Here is a 23,417-nt window from a genome sequence, read left to right as displayed (position 1 = left end):
TCGAATTTCCCAGAGGAACCCACCCGAGGGATTAATAAAGTTCTATCTTATCTTATCTACTGCACAGACCCTAATGGCTCTACAGGCTCACTACATAAAGAGGGAATTTTCATTTACCTTTATTTCTTACAGAAAGGCTTACGGTGTGTAATTATGTGCTTCCTGATAATTTAGAGGATGTTATCCATAACCAAACCAAAAGTAAAGGAAACATATGTCAGCAAAACCTGGAAAAAAATACACAAAAAATACAGGGAAGTCCTGACGTTTTTGTAAGAGTAACAGTAATCCAATCATATGTGTTCACACATCTACAGTATGGATTCATTACATGTAACATTAATTACATTGGAGTTGCTAAAAATAAAATGTTGTACTTTTAACAACAATATGACATCAGAAGGGCTCAAATATAGGGCTCAGAAAAAACAGCAGTACCTGCCTAAAGATACACGAACAGCATGTTAACATGGATTTATTGTCTTTCCAGTTTCATATATATATGTTTTGTATATGTTTTTGTTAAAATGTCTGCATCTAACACATAAATGTACTGAATTTCACACTTTGCTGATAAAGTGCATGGAAAGAGAGGCAGAACCTTCACAGATGAAGATGAATAGGTAGATTTATTATTGTTGTTCAGGGGATTCAGAATCATTGAGCAGGGTTGGAAAACTTGAAATCACACCACATAATCTCCTATAGCCAAATTTCTTGCATGAATGTGGTCTCGCTATTTTATTTAATTACATTTCTGTATCCACTGAATCTTTTACAAGTTAATATTAATTATATTTAGTTGCTTTGACCCTGTTGGTTGTTTGCTACGACTCTTCCTCTCTCTGGAGTCACACATTTGCACTTCCCTTTTTGGCACAATGCCTCTTATGCAAAGCTCAACTTTAAAACTCTAGCCTTAACCTACACCTGATCCTTAGACTCAATTTGAACTCTCACCCAGCTTTTTGAACCTCTGTCCGCAAGCGAGGACCGGGATGTTCTCGTTTTCCAAAAATATCCTCCGCCTCATGCTCAGAAACTCAAATCGGTCCTCACAAAGATGGACACACAAGTACACACACATACCATATGCCACAATTCTGGCATCATCCTTGGTAATAAACGGGACTAAATGGAGGCAAGGTTGAAGCGTAGGAGGGCTGGCTGAAGTGTGTCTTTGTGTATATATATGTGCATGTCTCCTAGCAACCAGTACCCTTCACTCTCAGTCTGCAGTGAGCCGACAGAACATTATCAAGCTGCAGATGCAACAGGTGCACTGTAAAACATGCTGCTGGAATGAGGTAGAGAAGACTTTATTTATTGTCATGATTAATTTCAAGTTAAAACAAATAGATCCTTTAGTTTTAAAATTATAATGAGCATATCTGCCTATTTTCTTTGAACCAGTCAGTCTCTGTCATCTATTTTCAAAATGTCACAAAAGATCCTACTGGATCAATTACTGAATGTCATTCGGTAATTGAGCTGTTAAGAGCATCATTACCTGGATTTGCTACAAATTCAAGTAAAATTCCCAACGATATCTGGCAACGTTAAGGTGTCATGCTGCATCACATCCTCTGCCCACCAGTCCAACACAGTGCTTTACTGTAAAGTGACCCCAGTCCAACAAGCTCACCTGTTTGTTCTGCACTAATATGTTGAGAGCTTGAATAACACAAAGTTAGTATACTTAACTTTGTTTTGCAGTGAGCAGTACTGAGCTGAACACTTCACTTCTCTTCTGTAATGCTAGCTAGATGCTGAAGCACCGCAACCACAGCCTATGGACATCTTCATCAAAAATACTGTTCCAGCTCATTCCAGCCCAGTTAAACCTCTGAGCATAGAGCTATGAATGATGTATAAATTATATGGTTTTGTCTCTTTCATCACATGTGATAAGCCACCATGATGGATATGCCATCCCACCATTTAGGCTCAGTTTGATGTTCAAAGACATGAAGCGCTCTGAAATCGTCCTTCAAATGTGTTAAACCTGAAATAAAGAGCCTGTTTGGGAAATGTAAGGAGTTGAAAGTACTGATATTTAAAAATAAAGATAAATACTGGAGTAAAGTGCAGATATCTGAAAATATTATTTCAGTACAGTACTAAAGTATTTGTACTTCCTTAATTCCCACCTCTGTATTCCAGCTTGTGCATATTTAGTAGACCAGCTACTACTCACCACCTGATCCTGTTGTAATTTACCTCGAACTGTAATGTTTGTTTAACCCCGAACAAGTGATTTTGATGCCTAAGTAAGACTCACACACTACTCTACAACTCCGACCTCTCTGTCATGGTTGAGGTAAGTAACTCCACAGTAGGACATTTACAATATTATTCATAGTCTAACAAGCATAGACACTACTGTGGTTCTGTCCCCAGTCTGTTCTCAGACCCATAGTTTATTCAACTACTGGAAGTCCTACTTTCTATAGTTCATAAAATAAAAACAGGGGGAAAAGGTGACTAAAATGATCAAATTCATTTTTCACCTCATTTTCTTAGGTTCTGTTAACATTTTTCAAATTCCTATTAAATACCATGTTTTTATGTTAATATTTTAGGTTTTTAAGCAGGAGGGTATCTCGCATTTTTATTAAATAGAGAAGTAAGAGTCTGTCAAAATTCAATAAAAAAAAAATTATTTAGTCAGTCCATCCATCCATTCTCCCATTCTCTTCCACTTATCCTTTTTTTTCGGGGGGGGGGGCGGCGGGGGGTGGCGAGAGAAGGCGAGAGAAGGGTACACCCTGGACAGGTCGCCAGTCTGTCACAGGGCTTTTAGTCATTTAAATTCAGTCTTATTTATATAGTATGAAATCACACTAACCATCACACTTTATATTGTAAGGTAAAGACCCCACGATAATACAAAGAAAATGAATGCATCCTTACTTTGTTCTTCACCAAGTCTATTTTTTAATTGTATTCTATTTATTCCCTTCTGTCTGCGGAGACTGCAATCCATTAGATTTAGGTGGACAAAATTTAATTGTTTCCAGTGGCAATAATCTCTGTCTTAAAGAAAAATCACAGACAAAATTATGTTACATGAAAACAGATTAACTTTATTACAAATTCCATTTCTGGTACAGTCTATGCTTTTCTGCACTGCAAACCAAAAAAGAGGCTGCATACAACAAGAAAGCAAAATTACCTTTAAAAAAAAGAATCTGCTCCTGAGTTAACTGCTTGACCCACGTTTGAAACCACATTAAACATCCTACATAATTAATCTAATCGTCAAAAGCCATCTCAACATTACTGGGAATTAATGGGTCTACGGCAAAATGGCAAGCCCAGACAGTAACCTGACTGCCCGACACTTACCCGAATCAAACCAAAGTGGGGAGAGTTTCAACCTGTGTTTTGCCTCCTCTGCACTTTACTAAAGTCACCCTAAACCCCCACCCCATATATCCATATTAGGGTAACAAATGCCATGTCAGCAAAAGACAAACTCAAGAGGTAATATTTCACTAGTTTTAGATTAGTATATCTAAAAATCAATTTCTCAACCATAACTGCATATATTGTTAAGAAATTAGTAGTTGAATACAGTAATAATTACTGGGACAGTAGATGAAGAGAGGATAGACGGAGTAGAGACAGAATTTGGGATTTTGAAAATCTGCAAATATCTGGATTTACATATGTGAACAGAACGCACAGTGTCATCAGCTTCTGAAGTCTAAACCTCTCCATTCATCCATCATTCATCGACCATCCCTCAGTCCAGGACATTTCCCTCTCTCCTCTCCTTTCCTTTACTCCCCTCCTCCTCCTCTCCAGCCACTGTTGACGTCCATGGCTCTGTCACCCGCATCACCGGTTTCCACGCTGCTCTCTGGTCCAGTCATGTAGTCATTATGGCTCTTCTAATTGCCTCTGTGTTCACACCCGCGCTGTTTGTCTTCTCGCGGCTCCCTTTCTTTTTTCAGTTAGTTTTATTTTAGTTAATCAGTCGTCTTTTTTGTCGGAAACTCTTTTTATCCTCTTGCACTTTTCTGACGCTTTGGGGAGTTCCGTGCGTCCGAGCCTCTCGCACCTCTCCACGGTGTAAATCCCTGCTCTGGCTGCTCCACCTGGACGTGTCGCTAATTTCCCTATTCATTCACCCGTGCGGTCGTTTCACGTCGTCGTGACTCCTAATTGTTTCTTGGCAGAGTTAGAAACCGGTGGTGAAAAGGCTCATATGAGTGCGCCTCCGCTGATCCGTGCGCCCAGCCCTCTCCCGTTCTCAGGGGGCACAAACAACACCAACACCGGCGCCGGGGGAGGGGGTGGTGGTGGTGTAGGAGGAGGAGGAGGAGGAGGTGGTGGTGTGATCTCCTTCCACATCCAGATCGGTCTGAGCCGGGAGCCCGTGCTGCTGGATGCCGCGGAGTTCAGCCTCAGTCAGGTCCGGGAGGTGGCGTGCTCCATCGTGGACCAAAAGGTAACTAAAGAGTTTAAACCAAGTTCTAAAATCAAGTTCTAAAATCCTCTAAGTCCTGACAGAGTAATCATAATGTAAAGAAGTTACATTGGCGACATAAATCTTTCACGGGTTTAAAACTCATTAAATATAGACCATAAACACAGATATTTTCATTTCACGCTTTTCGTCTCTCTGATCTACTTTAAACTTGCCAAGTGTTTTGTTGAGGACCAAAGGAAGTGCAATAAGGAGTTTGGATTTTTCAGTGGGTTTCTTATTTGGGGGTTTCGTGACCTCACAGATGATGTCACAGTCCTCTCTGACCCAGTATATATTTTAGTTTTTTTTAAAAAGGGAAGTGGACACTGCACTACAGTATTTAAAACGAATATGATCTACAGATCATAATTTTTTTCTTGAATTTTTAAACACTTTCTGGTTTGGTTTTCTTCCCTCAATAAAACAAACAAACAAAAACATTTGAAGGTTAATGTTGTAGGTTATTGTTTGTTTTAGTTTATTTTTTAATTGGGGGTGTCAGACATATATTAATCAAATTGACCCGCAACTGGGTACAAACCAGCCACTGGATTACTTTGCAAATTAGGAAGTCATCAATAATGAGTAGTCAGCCATCAATAGTGGGAAGACATCCATTTCTTAAATAAAATGCATTGCTATTCTTGGCACAGTGGTGCCAGCTTTCAGAACTACAGGTCAGACTCAAAAGAGAGATTTATCTCACATGTGTCAGATTTAAAAGGATTATTGAACAAGTTGTTGGATAGTTCTGGGAACTGGAGAGTAGTTCAGAAAGGGATACTGGTTATCAGAAAACAAGTGGATAATCTGTACAAGAGGAAAGAGAGTGTTATTTCTGGCCAATCTTAATATCAGAAGAATCTTGTGAAGCAATGGAATTGCCTTACTTGTGGATTATCCAGACATGAATCATAGAGAAGGTTATACATTACAGGCAAGTATCCAGCAAGAAGAGACAAGTGGTGGTGGAGAGTGGGAAGGCAGGTCAGTGGGGTTGGAGGCTTGAGTGGAACTCACTGGGAATACAGGTAAGTCAGAAATCACATCCACAGAGTGAGACTGTGGGTGGTGTAACAATCTGTTGTCCTTCCTGGATGATAAGGAAATTCAGAACAGGTGTAGAAGGCAGAGAGAGTCATGCCCAAGGGTAGACCAAGGGAAACATTTACTCATCAATCCTGTATCAGGAAAAAGGATTAAAAAGTGAGTGAGATGAGCAGGGAAGGGCATTAATAAGAATTTACCAATTCCGATTCCGTTACGGATATCACTTATTGATTTAATTCTTTTACTGATTCTCATTAGGTTCTCTTTGGCTTTTAGACTCACCACCATCGCTAAGCAGCATCTCAAAGGCATTACAGTCATGCAGATTAATTGCGTGCTGTGTAGTCAAATGTTTGTGCATGTTGGAGGTATTTCTCATCTTTGTTGTGATCAGTGTTGGGCTCATCATTCAACAAAGTAATGTGTTGCACATTACACAGACAGAGCATTCACATTCCCAACGCGTAACATACCGACGATTTGTCGCGGCCCAAGGCGTGTCATAGTAACGCGAAAGCTACCCCTCCGTGTCCTTATTAAACGCTCCAGATTCCTAATTGAAGTGAATAGAAAGCTGCTTCGTGGCTTTCTATTTGCTTCCTTTTTATTCTCTTGCCAGCTTTCTATTGCAACCCTAACCATAATCTTAAATTTATAGATTTATTCCAACCTGCTCTCATGCCTCAGAACGCGCAACATGTTGATGATTTGTCACATAGTGTCTGTATGTTATGTGTTGGGATGAAAACGTGTTGACACAGAACAGTTTTCTTAAAAGTAATTCAAAATATTAATTAATTCCAGGGGAAAGTTGTTACACTACTGGTTACATTGAAATGAACTAAAACACATTGTCTCATAATTACAATTAAACACAGTCTACAGTACCACATATCAGCACAAATCTCTATCCTAACAAGGACACACATACATGATTTTTCTCTTAGTATTTAGGTATGAAAACAAAACCAACAGAACAAAGCAAACATGAAAACCAGCACAAAGATACTTTAAAACAATCGCCATGGTGATTCTATATTAGAAACAAGAACAGGTAGAAATGGAGGCAGCAGTCTGACTGCTCATCACTTCTTGTTCTTTCTTTTTTTCCTGTAGAAGTTCAGGGTCTGGCTGCTGAGTTGGCTTTCACTCAGCTTCAACATCGCTCTTGGCTAGTTTAACAATACAGTAGCACGTTGTTTATGCTTGCAAAGAGCCAAAGTTATGTTAGCAGCATAATGCAATTGTTTCCGTCCTGGATGTAAAAATAAAAGTAATGTTCATATGCAGGTGTTTCACCTCACTGTTTTTGCACTTTTTGTAAAATAACTTTTTGAAACTGAGAACTCAGTTTTACCCTTTTAAAATACCTTCAAAACTTATAGATGATGGTGCAACTGTGAAGGGCTTGAGAGAGTCAGAAAAAAAATACTATGTCATCATAAAAAAACTTACTCTGTACCAGTTATTCAGCAGCATAGACCAGAACCTTAAATCTGAGCCACAACCCTTACCTAATGAGACTGAATCAAGCAAATACCAAAAGACTGAATATTGAAAAGGCAATCTCTAAATGACGAAATGGGGATTTTAATTTGAGAATAGAAGCTGGAATTCTTGAACTGAGGATCAATGAGAAGAAATCATCCAAGAGGTGACACACAGCTGGAAGCTTAACTTTATTCAACACAATCCATCAGAGAGTTTCAAAGACTAGGTTGAAAATGACGTCTTTTACACCTGAACATTAAAATAACAGCAAAGTAACATTTTGAATTCCAGAAGGATGCCACTGAGCCCAAGGAGCAAAACTGGCTGAGAGGAAGAGATCAAAGGTGAGTGTATGCAGTTTGTGTTCTCCATCACTTGAAGGTGAAAGTCGACGGCATTTAGAAAAGGCATAACTGCGTCACATCCGTGTTGCTGGTAGATGGCCAAGGATCCGAGCTTCACGGAATTTTATGCTTTTCCTGTGGAAGGGGAGGTGATGCAGCAGACTTCCTGGTTCTATTTTGCTTGCACGTAATTGTTTTAGAAGGAGCAGAAACAGCAGGAATGGGGGTTTGTTGAGGAGGTGGACTGACTTGCAGTCCAGACTGAGTCATGTCTAATGCAGCAGCAAGCTCTCATATTTTCTCATGCACTATGATCGGGCAAGAAGATGCAGAGAAGAGTACTTCTGATGGGACACAATACAGGAGCTCCCTCTACTAGAATTTCACACAGATGAGGATTCAAATGGCTCTGGCTGATCTTGATCAGGAATAGGTTCGAGGATGTCACTAAGAGGGGGACACATGATTAAAAATGTGATAGCATGACAAAAGAAACATCATAAACACCACTGCATGTATGAAAGGCAGAATGACAGAAGTGGTTTGTGATTTAAACCACACAGAAGTGAGTCTGATTGGCTCAGTCGAGGAAGAAGATGATTGGACTGGAACAACGATGCCAGTGTTGAGTTTGACAGTGTGGGAGAGCGGTAGTGATGTAAAGAAGCTGAACACCTAGGGAAGTGGGCAGATGATTGCAGAGCTTAATACTGAACTAACACATAGGCTTAGAATAGTAGAAAGGGGAATACTGTTGCTATGTCACTTTCCACACCTTTACAAATCAGTTTTTATACACTATACAGGTTTGTTTCCAGTACAGCAACTTTACCTCAGGAATGCTGACTAGTTGTGACCAAGCTTATATTAAGCTTTGTTATATACGTCAACAATAATAAGGATGGTGGTTTCCATTTGATTCTTTCACCAGCAGATGAAACAAAATTTGGCACAAAAGAATTTAGTATATCACCGAGGGTAATTTGTTTAAGTTAATTGCTGTTAAAAAAAGATTTATTGTTGACAAACAGTTTCATGAATTGTTTGTTTTAAAATAACTGTATTTACAATGTATCAGATGCTCAAATAAGGCATTCGAATGTATCCATCCTCGCAAACATGGCTGCATTTTTAGACTTTTGATACAGTGTTTTTTATTTGTTACATGCAGCAGGAGATTTGAGGTGCAGCAGCAAGCCTTTGCTGCTGAACAGACTAACACATGAACACACAACATTTCTCTGATGGCATGCAGTGTGTTTAGCAGTTTTTCGCTCTATGTGTAAAGCCTACAGTATGTGAGTCTGGAAAGGAGTGTTAGTCAGTTGGTGACTCACTCTGAGGCTTGTTTCTCATTGGAAACATGATTAATTCTGCCTTTGTTCACTCGCTCTGCAGGGGTTTTTCTGTTTTTCTGGCTTTTGCTTTATGAACTGAATTGAACTGCAAAGCTGTTACCGAGCACTCATAATTAAACCACGCTGACACACACACAGACAGTGTCGATGTCCTTATGAATGTGATAGATGTCCTATTTCTCACATAGGCAAGCAGAGAGAAATCTCAGAGGAGTTTATGAATGCAGGCGTGTTTTTATTCTCTTATTTCCACAAATAACAATAATGTTGTTGCAAATTACTTTTTCTCTTTCTCCAACACCTAATCAAACCAACGTTCACTCCAAAAGCCACAATGTAAAACATCAAGCCCTTCAGTATCAGTATAATTGCAATTAATGTCTATTATTTTATCTTAATTTTCATTTTATAAATGGGACTGGGTAATATATACCAGTGGCCCCTTAGCTGTTGTGCGTGTAGTGCATTCCAAAGTGTCGTGTATTGTAATCACATCACATTTTTTCAGTAATGCAGCACGAAGTTAAGTAATTACATTACAGTTAATTGTAACTGTTGACAAAAAAATTGTAACTGTTGACAGAAAGTTACAAAGTTTTTTCTTCCTGTGCACTGGGTTGTATGAGCTGAGCTACAGTTTTTGGGGAGTAGAGATACAGACAGTACTTTTATTTTTATTGCTCAAAAGAACAAGAATGCAATGGTAAAGTGCAAACTGCCTCTAGGACAAAAACAATTGCATTGTGTTCCTAACACAATTCTTTGCAAACATCTGCGCAGATAGCATGCTAACAAAAAGCTAGTGAAAAACCTACAGGGATGTTATAGCTGAATGTATGCTGGCCCCAGCACAGCAGCCAGGAACTAAGGCAAATTCGAGTAATAAACACAGTGATGAGGCTTGCAGTCAGGCTTGCAGCATTGTAGCCTCCATTTCTACCAGTAGAATCACTGTGGGATGATTTTTAACTGTGCATTTTGTTGTCAGTTTTGTGTTCATAGATAACAAAAACTAAAAGAGAGATCATAAATATGTCCTCATTATTAATTATGTGACAATGGGTTGCAGGTCATTTTTTGGAGTACTGTGGAAGTAATGTAACAGTAATAGACTTACTTTCACCAGTGAGACCCCAACACTCTGATCATTAGTAATAAACGTCCATAATATGAGAGTAATATGCCATGCACAATGACATTCTGTTGTGATAAAAATATGACTTGTGATAGAGGAACCAGTTGAATTTTGTGTTTTATTTCTATAGTGCATTTCATCATTTCAGCAGCAGAGTCACTTTATCAATTCAGTATTTACCAGGAATAATGTTAAAGTGGGAATACAATAATGGTCTTTTTATGTCTTAGGTTGATGTTAGAGTAAATAATATTTGTGGTGACTCAGGTCAAACGATTGCTTTTCTCTATTTTCAAGCTTGTTGAATGCGTGTTTTTAAGCACTCAGTTTATTTCAACTGACTAACAAAATGTTTAAGATGCTTAAGATGTGTAAGAAAAGTTAGGTTGCATTTTGCCATAGTTTTGGAGTGTAGTAGATGTTACCTTCCAGGTGTCTTAGAATGTACTTATGCCTTACAATTACATTACATTATATGTTCTGGCTATGTTAAATAGTAAAAATTCCGTAATAATTGACAGTGAAGATCTGATTTCTCTGCCAGCGCTTATTCAGATAAGTTCAGAAAGGGAAAGAGAATGTTGCTAGAACTACGATCGGGTTAGAAGACCCAAATGCCATGTTGCAATACTATACTGCTATGGTAGCCAACGTTTCAAATGCAGATTTGACAGGTTTGTGAGTGAACACTTTATCCAAAACCTAGTGACGGTTTACCCATCTCTGCCAGTGGGTGGCTGTAACTCAGGAGGTAGAGCAGGTCACCTACTGATCGGAAGGTTAGTGGTTTGATCCCTGGCTCCTCCAGTCTGCATGTGTATGAATGTAGTTAGGAAGCACTCAGTTTAGAGAGATTGGGTGAATGTGGCATGTTGTATAGAGCACGTTGAGTAATCCAAGAGAGCAGAAAAGCGCTATAAAAGAATCAGTCCATTCACTGTCTGAACAGTGTTTTGTCATGTTACTTTTGCACTGTTATGTTCCGGCACATTGTTATTACATGGCTTGATTAAGGTACACATTAGGCTGACATCTGGGCCAGCACAGGGCCAGCAGTGTGTCTGCAACTGGCCCGTGGCTGCACACAACTTACACATGGCCCACATACCGCAAAGAATGAGGGCCCTTTGGTGGCCCAAATCAGGTTTGCCAGAGGTAGTCCACACATGGGCCGGCACAGGACCACCAGTGTGTCTGCAACTGGCCTTGTGCTGGCCCATGTGTAGGCCACCTCTGGTAAACCAGATCTGGGCCACCAAAGGGCCCTCATTCTTTGCGGTATGTGGGCCATGTGTAAGCACATTGTGTGGGCCAGATCTGGGCCATGCCAATTTTGCTATGTGAGATTTTATACAGCATCCTAACTGGTTTGGATTTGGAGTTATAGCTATAGTGATCAAAGCTGCCAGCATTTTATTTCTTGGCTGAAAAGTGTGTAATTAACAAAAAGAAGTGGATTCGTTTTTTGTCACTTCTGCATCGGCTTTAATGTTCTGTCCCGGTTGTTGCTGCTTGGTTTGATTATATAAATCACCAAAACTAAACTAGCAACTACATTTTGCTCTATTCAGCGAGTAAGAAGAATGCTATTCTACATGTTCTAGACTCTGAAGGTTGATCAGAGCTACATTAATATATTTTTTTCACATTCCTTGATACAAACACCCTTCATTTTACATGATACAAGTAAAAACACGCAATATATACAGCTCATCATTCTGGCATTGAACATGTAGATGAAAAATATGTTTTATTTGAACACATCTGTCCCAAATGTCTCACCAAGATATATAAATAATAATATAATAGATAATAATAATAATAGTATAAGGCATTTCTTTTAGTCATATGGGACATTCTTACCTTCTCAGCTTTATTATGTTATCATAATTTCTTCTTTTTTCACAATAATTGTCAAACTACTCCAAAATGGTATTTCAGTCTTTTCATCAGCTTTGGATTCCAGTAGGGATGCAGCTATGGATTTGCACATTTCTTTTTAGTCACATTTGACAATTGTAACAATGCCATGCTTTTATGTGTATCAGCTATACTGTATAGTCTCAACTATACAAAATCTGTGTAGTTTGTGGCTTTTTGTTTCTGGCAAATTTCTTCACTGTCCAAAGCACTGTTAGCAAAAGGGGGATTAACCGGTAGTTGACTTCCACTAGATAAAAGCCAGATTCAAAGACAATCTGTCCCCTGCAAAAATGTGGCATATCATCCCAATATATTGGAAGGTACCAAATGAAATGTGACACCTGAGCGTGACGGCTAAGATGAAACATTCCTAAATTGGAAAGTCTGTTGATGACATAACCCACATAGCAAAATTGGTATGGTCCGGATCTGGCACACAATGTGCTTACACATGGCCCACATACCACAAAGAATGAGGGCCCTTTGGGGGCCCAGATCTGGTTTGCGAAAGGTGGGCCACACAAGGCCAGTTGCAGACACATTGCTGGCCCTGTGCTGGCCCAGAGCAGTTTCAGCTCTGGCCCCAAATGTCAGCCTAATGTGTACATTAATTAAGCCATGTAATAACAACGTGCGTAATAGTGCAAAAGTAACATGACGAAACTCTGTTCAGACAGTGAATGGACTGATTCTTATATAGCATTTTTCAAGTCTCCCAGATTACTCAAAGTGCTCTATACAACATACCACATTCACCCAACCACACACTTTCTCTTAACTGAGTGCCTCCTAACTACATTCACACTCACGACATGCAGACTGGAGAAGCCAGGGATCAAACCACTAACCTTCCGATCAGTAGGTGACCTGCTCTACCTCCTGAGTTACAGCCACCCACTGCCAAAGATGAGTAAACCCTCACTAGGTTTTGGATAAAGTGTACACTCACAAACCTGTCAAATCTGCATTTGAAACTTTGGCTACCATAGCAGTATAGTATTGAAACATGGCATTTGGGTCTTCTAACTAAAATAGGAAAATAGGAACATAAATAGTGCATCATTGCCAGACCTGGCCCACATCTGGGCATACACCCTGCCATGACACTAGTCAGTCAGAGGTGACAGCTTGATGCCGGATCCCAGCCAGAGCTGTTTTCTATGGGCCTGGGCCACATAAACCAAACCATAATCGGGCCAGATATGGCATGCCATCGCATAAACAGTGGCGTCATTGCCAGACCTGGCCCACATCTGGCTGACATACACTCTGCCATGACACCAGTCAGTCAGAAGTGCCAGCTTGATGCCAGAGGCCTGTTTTCTATGAGACTGGGCCACATAACCCAAACCACAATCGAGCCAGATGTGGCATGCCATCACATAGACAGTGCCATCTTTGCCAGGCCTGGCCCATATCTGGATGACATATGTCTTATCATGCCAGAAGTCAGCCAGCAGTGCCAGCTTGATACCAGATCCGGGCCAGACCTACTTGCTATGTGGGAAGTTGTTATATTAGCATCAGCATAGCACCACAGTCTGCACAGTTTAAAAGTGATGTTGGTATGAACGTTTTTTTCAGTCTTGTTCAAAAACATACCATGCACTGTGGTCAATGGTAATGTAATGAACAGCTCTATGAACATCATGATATAGCATGCCAGAAAAGACTTTGGGTTTCACCAAGGATTGGTTTTCTTACCATATACCACAGACACACACACATGCACACACACACACACACACAATGCACGCACACACACGCGCCTCTGCCACTCTGTAACAATAATAATGAAGCCGAGTGTGCTGTGTTTCTGTCGGTAGTGGTTTCTCCTTGTTGCCTGGCAACTGATGATGATTGCAGCTGTGAAGTGTCCTTCTGAGGGCCATTATGAGACACACACACTTTGAATGAGACAGAAGATGAACAGATGTATGTGTGTTTTCTGTCCATGTCATTGTCCTCGCTCTTGCTCTCTTTCATCTCCTTACTTTTTATTTATCCATTCATGCCTCTTTATTCTTCCGTCTTCTCTTCATCTCATTTTGTCTTCCATTATTTTAAAAAATGTATTTTTTTTTTCACATTTGTAACCGATCATTCTTGTGTTTTGTAGAATTTAATTTTCACTATCAAGTAGAAATTTTTTAAAAAGCTGTTGGACAAAGTTTAACCTGATAATGTGCATATGCACACTGCCATGGGTCTGGTCTGATGCCCTTTTATAAAAAATAAATATTTTGTTTTTTGTTTTGTTTTGTTTTTTAAATGAAAATCATGCAGTGGTGCATAATCTGATTAACATATATTATTCATATTATTTATAGGCACGTAAGCAACCAAATTACACGTTAGACTATTTAGATGTCTCATACTTATTTGCTATTAAGTTTTAACTTTAAATTGTTTACAAAATTTACAAATAGTAATGCATTTAGACTGAGACTTTAAATCATTTTTGATAGCAGTCTTGTTGTGTTGTTAAGGAGCTGATTGTAGATTTTACTCACCTTTGCAGGAACATTAATTTTTATAAATACCACACATGTAGTTTTCTGCATTGGGTTGACTTTGAAGTCGAGTTCTACATATGGATTCAAGTTCCTACAAGTAAAACAAGTGCATGCACATTTGAAGATTATTTCATGTTCTGTTTTTTATAGTGACAGCCTACTCTTGTCCTCATTATGTTATAAGGATGGATTGCTGTGTTTATGTTCAAATGTAACAGCATCCATGGGCTCTTTTAACACCCCCGTGTTCCGCAGCAGCACCATCACAAATAATATAACTAAATAATATCAGTGATGGCTCAGTGACAGCAGGTCCTTAGAATTAGCTAACCTAACAGGATTCAGTTGATATTAATGTCACTGATCATTCTTGTGCTTTTTTCTTGTGCTGAGATAAAAATAGATACGTATTTCTATATTTAATTAAGTACATGCTGGACTAAAGGGTTTGCCCCTTTCTGGTATGGCTTTTTAAGCCCATCTGCCTAATCATAAAATCTTTACAGCACAGAGGCATGGTGGTTAGCACTGTTGCCTCACAGCAAGTAAGTTCTGAGTTTGACTTCACCGTGTGACTGGGATCTTTCTCTGTGGAGTGTGCATGTTCTTCCTGTACTCTGACTTCCTCCCAAGTGGGGATAGGTAATTGTTGATTCTACATTGTCCATAGGTGTGATTGTGAGTGTGAATGGTTGTCTGTGTTATCCCTGGGTCACACTGGCTACCTGTTTAGGATATACCCTGCCTCTTGTCTTATGGGCTTATGTCAATAACCCTGATGAGGATAAACTCAAGAGAATGGATGGGTTAACTGACCTCAGTTAAAATATATAACTGTTATTTTTAAGTAGACATTATATATTGATATATTGATTAGACAAGATGCACACAGTTTCCATTAAAAAAAAGATCTATCCATGAGTCCATGGATTGGATCCATGAGTTATTGTTTTTTAACCACTTATCCAATTTAGTCATGAGGGTCCTGGGCCCTTTTTCTGCTGTCATAGGGAAAAAGGTGGGGTACATCCTGGATAGGTAACCAGCTTATTATGGGGCATAGCTGAACCTAACTTACTAAAGTACTACATTCAGTATTTGTGACTAATTTTGGCCTATTGATTGATAAAACTTTTTGGTTTGGTTTTATTTTTCCTTTTTTGTTTAAACAGTTGAACCTACAACGGCTGTGAAAAACATGTCAGTTGCTGAAAAAGAACAGGTAGCACACTGCAGTGTTTGTTCCTCAAACACATCCAGCCTTTGTTTATAAAGTTATGAATGCAGTTGGGTTATTCAGGGTTACTGCTGCCAATGTGGACCAAGCTATGGGGTTGTATAGGGACTGAATGGATTGTAACAACAACCAAGACATCTGATTGTCCTGAAGTATCTCTCACAGGATCCCCTGAGAGATGCAGTCATATGTCCACAAAACACATGCGGATTGGTTGGGCAAACGCCCACAAACACTCAAGAGGACACAGAGCTGGATCAGCATTTGACGGCCAGGATAAAAGTTGTATTGCTCTTCCTGAGTTCAAGGTTCAGCTAAGAGATGGACTCTCCTTTCCGGTACTATGACATACACCTTCTTGAGGCTGAGTAGTGTGGTTTGGCAGAGCACACCCTCCAGTCCCTCTTCTTAAAAATGGGAACTATGACCTCAGTCTGCCAATCCAAAGGCACTGCCCCAGATCTCCATGTGATATCACAAAGGGGTATCAACCAGGAAAACCCTAAAACATCCAAGACCTTGATGAACTCTTTAGAGTGAGCCTTATCCACCCAAGGGGTCCTGCTACCAAGGAGCAGTGTTGGTCAAGTTACTTGAAAAAAGTAATCAGTAACTAATTACTGATTACTCCCCCAAAAAAGTAATCCCGTTACTTTACTGATCACTTATTTTAAAAAGTAATTAGTTACTTAGTTACTTAGTTACTTTTTAAAAACACGATTTACAACCTGAAGAGGTGATAAAGCGATAGATCTTTCAGCCCAATTCTACTTTTTCTGCATAATCCATCATACAAAATGTAATCAGATGGAAAAGTCTCTTTTTAAAACTTGTTTTATTAGTTTTAATCTTTTAACTTTATGCATCAAGCAAAAATTAAATTATCTGCAACATTCTCTGACTGGAAGAAATTTGTTTAACATTTAAACTTATTTTCTGCACATTCCAGCATATAAAATAAAATATTTTTTGTGTTTACACTCACTCTTTCAAATAGATGCAAGTAAAACACAGCAGAAAATAAATAAAATCAAAGACTAGCGGTCCTGTTGCTCTATTTTCACCTGTAAAGCAGGAGTGGCATAGGCGGAGGTTTACCCTGGTGCAGGTGTGCCGTAGCGGTCAGTGGAAGAATCCGCGAGTTTCTCTGTGAGTTTCCCATTACGTCGTAGCTACTCAGTGCTTGCTTGGAAGTTTAGGGGGTTTTTTTCGCTGTAAAAAGAAGTTTTCTTCCCACGCACAACGGACACTAATGTTTTTGTCACTTTTTATGGAATGAAACTCAAAGTAAGGTCAGTACTTCCACGCTTTAAACGCTGCATGCTCATACTCTCTCCTGCACTCGATATATGATCCACTGTTGATCTGCACACAGCTGTTGTCACGAACGTCGCACTCGCTTACGTCACTGTCATGCGACATTCTTGCAAAAAAATCACGGTTTTAGTAACGCAGTAACGCAGCATTCCTACGGGAAAGTAACGGTAATCTAATTACCGTTTTTGCAATAGTAATCCCTTACTTTACTCGTTACCTGAAAAAAGTAATCAGATTACAGTAACGTGTTACAAGTAACACGTTACTGCCCATCTCTGCCAAGGAGTTAACGATTTCAGTGACCTCACCTCATCTCCAGACTCCGCCTCTGCTACAGAAGAATTGAGGAGATCCTCAAAGTATCCCTTTGACCTTCCTGAGTTGAAGTTAACAGCACCCTGCACACATTATATACTGTGTGATTAGAGAACTGTATTCCCCTTCGGAATAACCTGATCATTTCCCTGAATTGCTAGGAGACCAGGGGAACACGCTGCTGTGGTGGTTAGCACTGTTGCCTCACACAAAGAAGGCCCTAGTTTTAAATCTTGCTGGGCTTTTCTGTTTCCTCTTGGTACTCTGATTTCATCATATGGGCGTAGGTTAATTGGTGATTCTAAATACCCCATAGGTGTGAATGTGAGTGAAAATGGTTGTCTGTCTCTCTGCGTTAGCCCTGTGACAGACTAGCGACCTGTCCAGGATGTACCCTGCCTTTCACCCTATGGCATCTGCGATAGGCTCCAGCACCCCACCAACTCTGAATTTGATAAGTAAAAGAGAATGGATGGATGGAAGCTTCAAGATTGACCGAAAGTCTTGTTCCATGGCCTCACTGAATCCCTACTATTTTTGAGCTGGTGATTCGGCTACTGTAAGAGCTGCACACTGCTTGGTTGAATATCTTTTTGTTGAGTACCACACCAAAGACTCATTTAGCTTGACGGCTACCTTCACTTCTGTTGTCTGCCTACTGGTTTAACAATTACTACACGGGCGCCAGCAAGAATGTCAAGAATTTTCACTGATGGAAAATTCAGACTAGAACAAAGTCCAGCCCCTCCTCTCGGAGACTGGTTCTAAAACCCATGCTGTGTGTTGAGGTAAATCCAACTCTTAACCTCACACACTACCTAAGACTCCTTCCTTCTCTGCTGGGGATTGTATTGCCAAAGTTTGACCCTCAATGGCTGCAACCAAACACTGCACCCAACCCTTATGATTCCTCCTGCAGGTGGTGAGCCCATATCATGTAAAACCAAAATATTGAATCAGTTTTTCATTCATAAATATATATTTTTTCTGCTAAGTTTAATTCACTGTCAAATTAGCATTTTTCAGTATATACAAACACTAACTTCTACTTCAGAATCTGATAGTGAGGAGTACTTTAACCCCAATACATCAGTAGTCCTAAAAATTGGAACAATGATTCAGGGAATGGTCTGGAGTAAAGAGATTAGAAAAATGAGAATACATGCCTTAAAAATTTGGGGAAATAAAATAAGCTCATGGCGAAAATTATAGAGGAAGTGACATCAGGACCTTTATCACATGTTCTTAATTTAAGAAATTTTATTTTGCTTTAGAGATATTTGTTGGACAACAAGATGTTAAGAGAACGGTCAGTCAGGCTCCAGCATCCACGATGCTGTAGTTCAACATATTCAGCACAGGAAGTCTTGAACTGAGCTGAATTGGATAAAGAGAGCTGGAGGAGATGGAAAGGAATCGGCCCTGAATTCCTGTTGCCATGACAACAACGGCGACACCGCTGCTATGGTGACACCACACACACATAATGATGCAAGCGTGCTGATCGAAAGGAAGGTTCAGGGCAGTATGATAAAGCGTCTCCACTTTTTTTGTTCTATTATGTTCTTGCTCTTATGTACCTCATTTTCAACTTCTTTCCTCTCTGTTTCCTCTCCTCACCCTTCTCTCTCCTACTGCTGTCCTTGAAATTCATCATTTAGGGTGACAGAAACTGCTATGCAGCTTGCATGTCAGCTTCAAGGAGTGATGCTAATGTGGGCAAAATATCTTGTTGATGGCAGAAGTCAAACAATAATGACTAGAATGTTAACAGTAATTCAGATACAAGGGACACTAAAGATGGACTGCTGTAGAAGAAGAACACACTCGGCCAAGAAGAAGATACTGAGGGCAGTGGCTCATCAAAACTGGATAATTTGGTGTAAATGATATGAATGCAGGGAATCCTCCCCACCTTTATTCATTCTGACCGCTGCTGCTGCTGTAATGGTGCGCCGATATTGTTTTGACACACTCTGAGTCACTCTATAGACTGAGGCTCATGTTAACAGCAGCGCCTGAGCGCATGACCATGTCCATATCAGAGTGTTTTTCTGGGAATGACAGTAACTTCTCTATACTTCCATAGCCTCCACCATAGGTGGAAATTTCAGAGTAAAATCAGGGGGACACAACTTTCCAGTATTTTTAGAGCTTATTTAGAAAAAATAAAAACTAACATTACTTACTAAGGTAATAGTGCCGCTGTGTGACTTTATTTTCACTCCCAAAATGTAAATATGGATAAGGAGTTCATACCATTGCCAAATCCTTACTCACTGCTACTCAAAATCTAGTGCACAAAAAACACACAAATATACAGTGTCTGTCCTTCTCTGATATTTGCTCACACAGACAAGTTTCTGATCATGAAGGAGCCAGAAAGAAAAGGCAGAAAAATAGCTGTAGCTGCAATGACGCACTAACTGTAGGTTACTCCAATAAAACTTCCACGTCGTACATCAAATATTCAGTTTTCTTACTACCAGACAGATCCAAGAGTAGAAGAAAATGAATACTACAAGGTGTATGGCACTCGTGGGGAATTCTTATACATATGCTGAATTCATAATTTTATAATTTATAAGGAGAAAGAAAGAAAACAATGACTTCCTAACCACATAACTGGAAAAAATGGATGCTTTCAATCACATTTCAGTGCTGTGGTATCTTAAAAAAATGTGATTTGGTCTGACCACATATATGTAGCAATGGAAGTGACGTATGTAAAAAAAAAATAGAAGTTTGATATAAATCTTTGTTTTCATGTATGCTATTGTATGCTATGGTGTGTGTGTCTTCTTCTACCGTGGAAGAGTGTTTGTGTGTTTTTGTGGTCGATAACAATCTCAGTGGTGTTCTACACTTGGTCAATGTGTTGCTCCTTTCAGCAGTGCCTCATCGATCTTTAACATAACAGCGAACTGCACCTTTAACTTCCTGTGGTTACACTCGGCTGCGTTTGTGCGTTTGCTCACATACACCTGTCTTTGTGGGGACTAGTTTGAGCAATTAATCTTCTGTTTGTGTTTTTAAAGTGACAACTCCATGTAGAGTCGAGGCTTGAAGTCTTACTGATTTTAACACCTTTTAGCACTTTGGCAACTCCAACACTTTTAGCGATTTAAGTGAAACATCTGAAACTTCTCCTGCAGTGTTATCGTCTTCTGTATCCAGTGATTATGAGACAGATAGTCCCTGGGCACAGACCTGTGAATTGCCCCCCACCCACCAGAGAGGAACCAAAGACTGAAATAGAAAGAACAGCTACAGATTCTAGAGTTGGGTTTCATATCTATTCCACTTTGTTGTGTGTTTCTCTGTGGTTACTTTGCATCTCTTACTCATACCTTTGTGCCCCTAGTCTCTCGTTGCTTTGGTCCTTTTTATTTATTTTATTATTAATTATTATTATTTTTTTTTTTTTCAATTTCATGGCCTGCATGGTTTCCAGCAGACCTGGTAGCAGTACAGTTAGTGGGAATAGCACTTTAAGGCAGTACAGTTGGAGTTTGATCTGACAATGGAAACAGCCGAATGCCATCCAGCACTACCACAACGTCACATGATATGTAAAAGAGACGATAGTTAGCAGAAACTAAACTTTCAAAATAAAAGTAACATTGTTGTTCAGTAATAGATGATGTTGATATAATATAATATATGCAGCTTTAATACAGTTTTTGTATTCCTGTAGCAGTTTGAATTAAAAGTAGTAGATTTGAATCAAATTTGCCGTCAGATAGTAGGAGGACTATCAGGCTGCTGTTTGTTATTATATCATCATAACACAATTAGGAACATGAATATCTTTGATAGAGTTCTGTCTCTGCAAATTTACAACATCATTGTATTTGTGTTAATTTATTTGGTGAGATCGGTCTGTCCATCTCCTTCTGATGATAATCTCAGTCTATTATTAATCTGTTGATAGAGATCAAAGCTCTTCTCTTTCTCTGCGTCACTACTCTTCATTTTTTTGTCTCTTTTCATCAGCTCTCTCAAATTTGAATTTACTTTGACGTGATCGCAGTAGAAAGACAGGCTCATGCTATTTTAAAAGTCTCTGTGTAAAATGTTTTTATTTTCAGAGCAGTCAACTGATGACATTGTCCTGATTCACAGCTTTGTGCAGGAACCGATTGTGCACAGATAAAAAGCTCGTACAGAGACACAAAATACCCACATGAAATGACCATAAGGAGAAAATAACAGAAAACTGTTATAAAGAGAAAAACTGGACATACTAGACCAAATGCAGATATGCAATGAGTACAAAGTTACTCAAAACTATGATAAAGAATGGTTATACGATCAACATATCCCCATATTAGCAATTATGAAAAAGACGTAGTTACAACTAACATAACTTTTTTTGAAATACAGATTTTGCTGAGATAATATGCCTTTCTGTCTCTGTTAGATACCAGAGTGCGGCTTCTATGGGATGTACGAGAAGATCCTCCTATTCCGTCATGATCCTACATCAGACAACGTGCTGCAGCTACTGCGCTCTGCTTCTCAGATCCAGGAGGGTGACTTGGTGGAAGCCATACTGTCAGGTAAAAGCAAGGAGGGGTACCCATGTCAGACCACTGATGTACAAAAAATAAACTGAATCCGTTCTCTGTACTTGTTTCCTTCGTAGCTTTAGTTTTTCTCCAGCCTTAAAGTCTTCTGTTATTGTTCCAGAAAACATGTTTTTTATCATTATAAAATTATAAGTGTGAAGGAGCTTAAGAGTCATGTGAGCACGGTAACAATGAGCTTAGGACAGACAGATAAATGACTGTACCCCTGGGAATTTTGTCCCATGTAACAGTCACTCTGTATTATATGATGGCAATATTTACGTCAAGAGGTAGGGAACAAGATCACTGGCTGTTTTCTGAGCACATCCAACTAGAAGCTCATGGCCCAAACATTGAAGGGTTACCACAAATAAACACAAATTTTAATCAGCTTTATGCTATAATGAAATGTTTCTAGAATTTATGTAACACAGTGCTTCTACCATCACACCAGAGTTGGAGAATCAAATCGAATGCAGCCAAGTCCACACTAGCCCGGATAAATTTGAAAACAGCGTTTTCGTCTGAAAACACTCCGCTTCCACATTATCGTTTTAGTCAATTTCACAGAGTTGTGCGTCCACATTGAAACAGCCGAAAACGTTTACATTCCAGTACTGCGCATGCGTGAAGCGCAAGACGATTCGACCTGCCTCATTTCTGTCTGCTGTTTATTTACTTTCTGGCTCTTTGAAACATTGCTGCAAAACTTTGAGGAAAAGCACAGAGTGTTTTAAATGGACAAAGAACGAAGTGGAGTTGTTGCTGCGAGTAACACAAAAGTACAAAGTTGCAAAAGCGAATGAGAATTAAAGAATTTGAAGAAAAGCTATCTGCAGCATGTACAGACTGATATTAATCTTTAATAGGGCTGTCAAAATTGAAAGCAAACAAACCAACTGCTGTATAATGCCCTCCGCTATCTTAGTTTAATTGGTCTCATGACTGCATCACATGACTAAAATGCGTCATCGTTTTCGAAAAGGCTCCGGGGTTGCTGTCCACACTGCGACACGAAAACGGCGTTTTCAAATGTATCCACTTTGGAGAGCGTTTTCAATGCGCTGCATTTTCCTTGACCGAAAACGCCGTCTGTGTGGACGGAAGGCCAAGACGTAGAGAAAAAGATGCGATTTCAAACAAAAACATATTAGTGTGGATATGCCCTCTTTATTTATATACTACAGAAGAAACTCCAACAATCAGACAACCAATTCTGAGCAAGCACTTGGTGACAGTGGGAAGGAAAAACTCCCCTTTAACAAGAAGAAACCTCTGACAGAACCAGGGAGGGGCAGACATCTACCGGCATGGTGGGGGTGAGGGGATGAAGATGGGACAAAAGACACACTGTGGAAAAGAGCCAGAGATTAACAATAATTCATGTCATATTAAAGCTGCCTTGGCATCAATCATTCTCTTCTAACCTAGATGTCACCATGCTGTAACTGTAATCTTAACTGAAAGCTATTCTAGCCTGCCGATAAGCTAGAGCTACATGTGTTCTTAAGTTTTTCCAACTTCTCTTACTCAGACTGTGTAACTTAGTCTCTCTTTGGGGAAATGTTTGTGTGCCCCACAGGAAAACTGACATCCCCTGTGGAAACATATGTATTGTACTATGTATAATCTATCTCACACACACACACACACACACACACACACACACACACACACACACAC

The 23,417-nt window shown here is 39.6% G+C and overlaps 1 protein-coding gene across 2 annotated transcripts in view; it reads left to right on the top strand.

Moving 5' to 3' along the window:
• The first annotated feature begins 3,756 nt into the window (after positions 1-3,756).
• Positions 3,757-23,417, top strand: part of prkd1 (protein kinase D1) — a 79,489-nt gene continuing 59,828 nt past the window's right edge. Inside the window, exons 1-3 of one of the 2 annotated variants that reach the window (XM_005940984.3) lie at positions 4,308-4,456; positions 5,415-5,508; positions 21,587-21,725. In XM_005940984.3, coding sequence (XP_005941046.2) covers positions 4,395-4,456; positions 5,415-5,508; positions 21,587-21,725 — 295 coding nt within the window. In that variant the 5' untranslated portion in view covers positions 4,308-4,394. Of the gene's footprint in view, positions 4,457-5,414; positions 5,509-21,586; positions 21,726-23,417 lie in introns of both variants that reach the window. The other variant, XM_005940983.3, reaches the window with a different exon arrangement.

This window comes from Haplochromis burtoni, unplaced genomic scaffold, assembly GCF_018398535.1.
Source record: "Haplochromis burtoni strain Fernald_Lab_line unplaced genomic scaffold, NCSU_Asbu1 Contig_285, whole genome shotgun sequence".
Classification (NCBI taxonomy): Eukaryota; Metazoa; Chordata; class Actinopteri; order Cichliformes; family Cichlidae; genus Haplochromis; species Haplochromis burtoni.
Note: the sequence above shows the minus strand (reverse complement) of the source record. Positions and strands in the feature narration are given on the sequence as shown.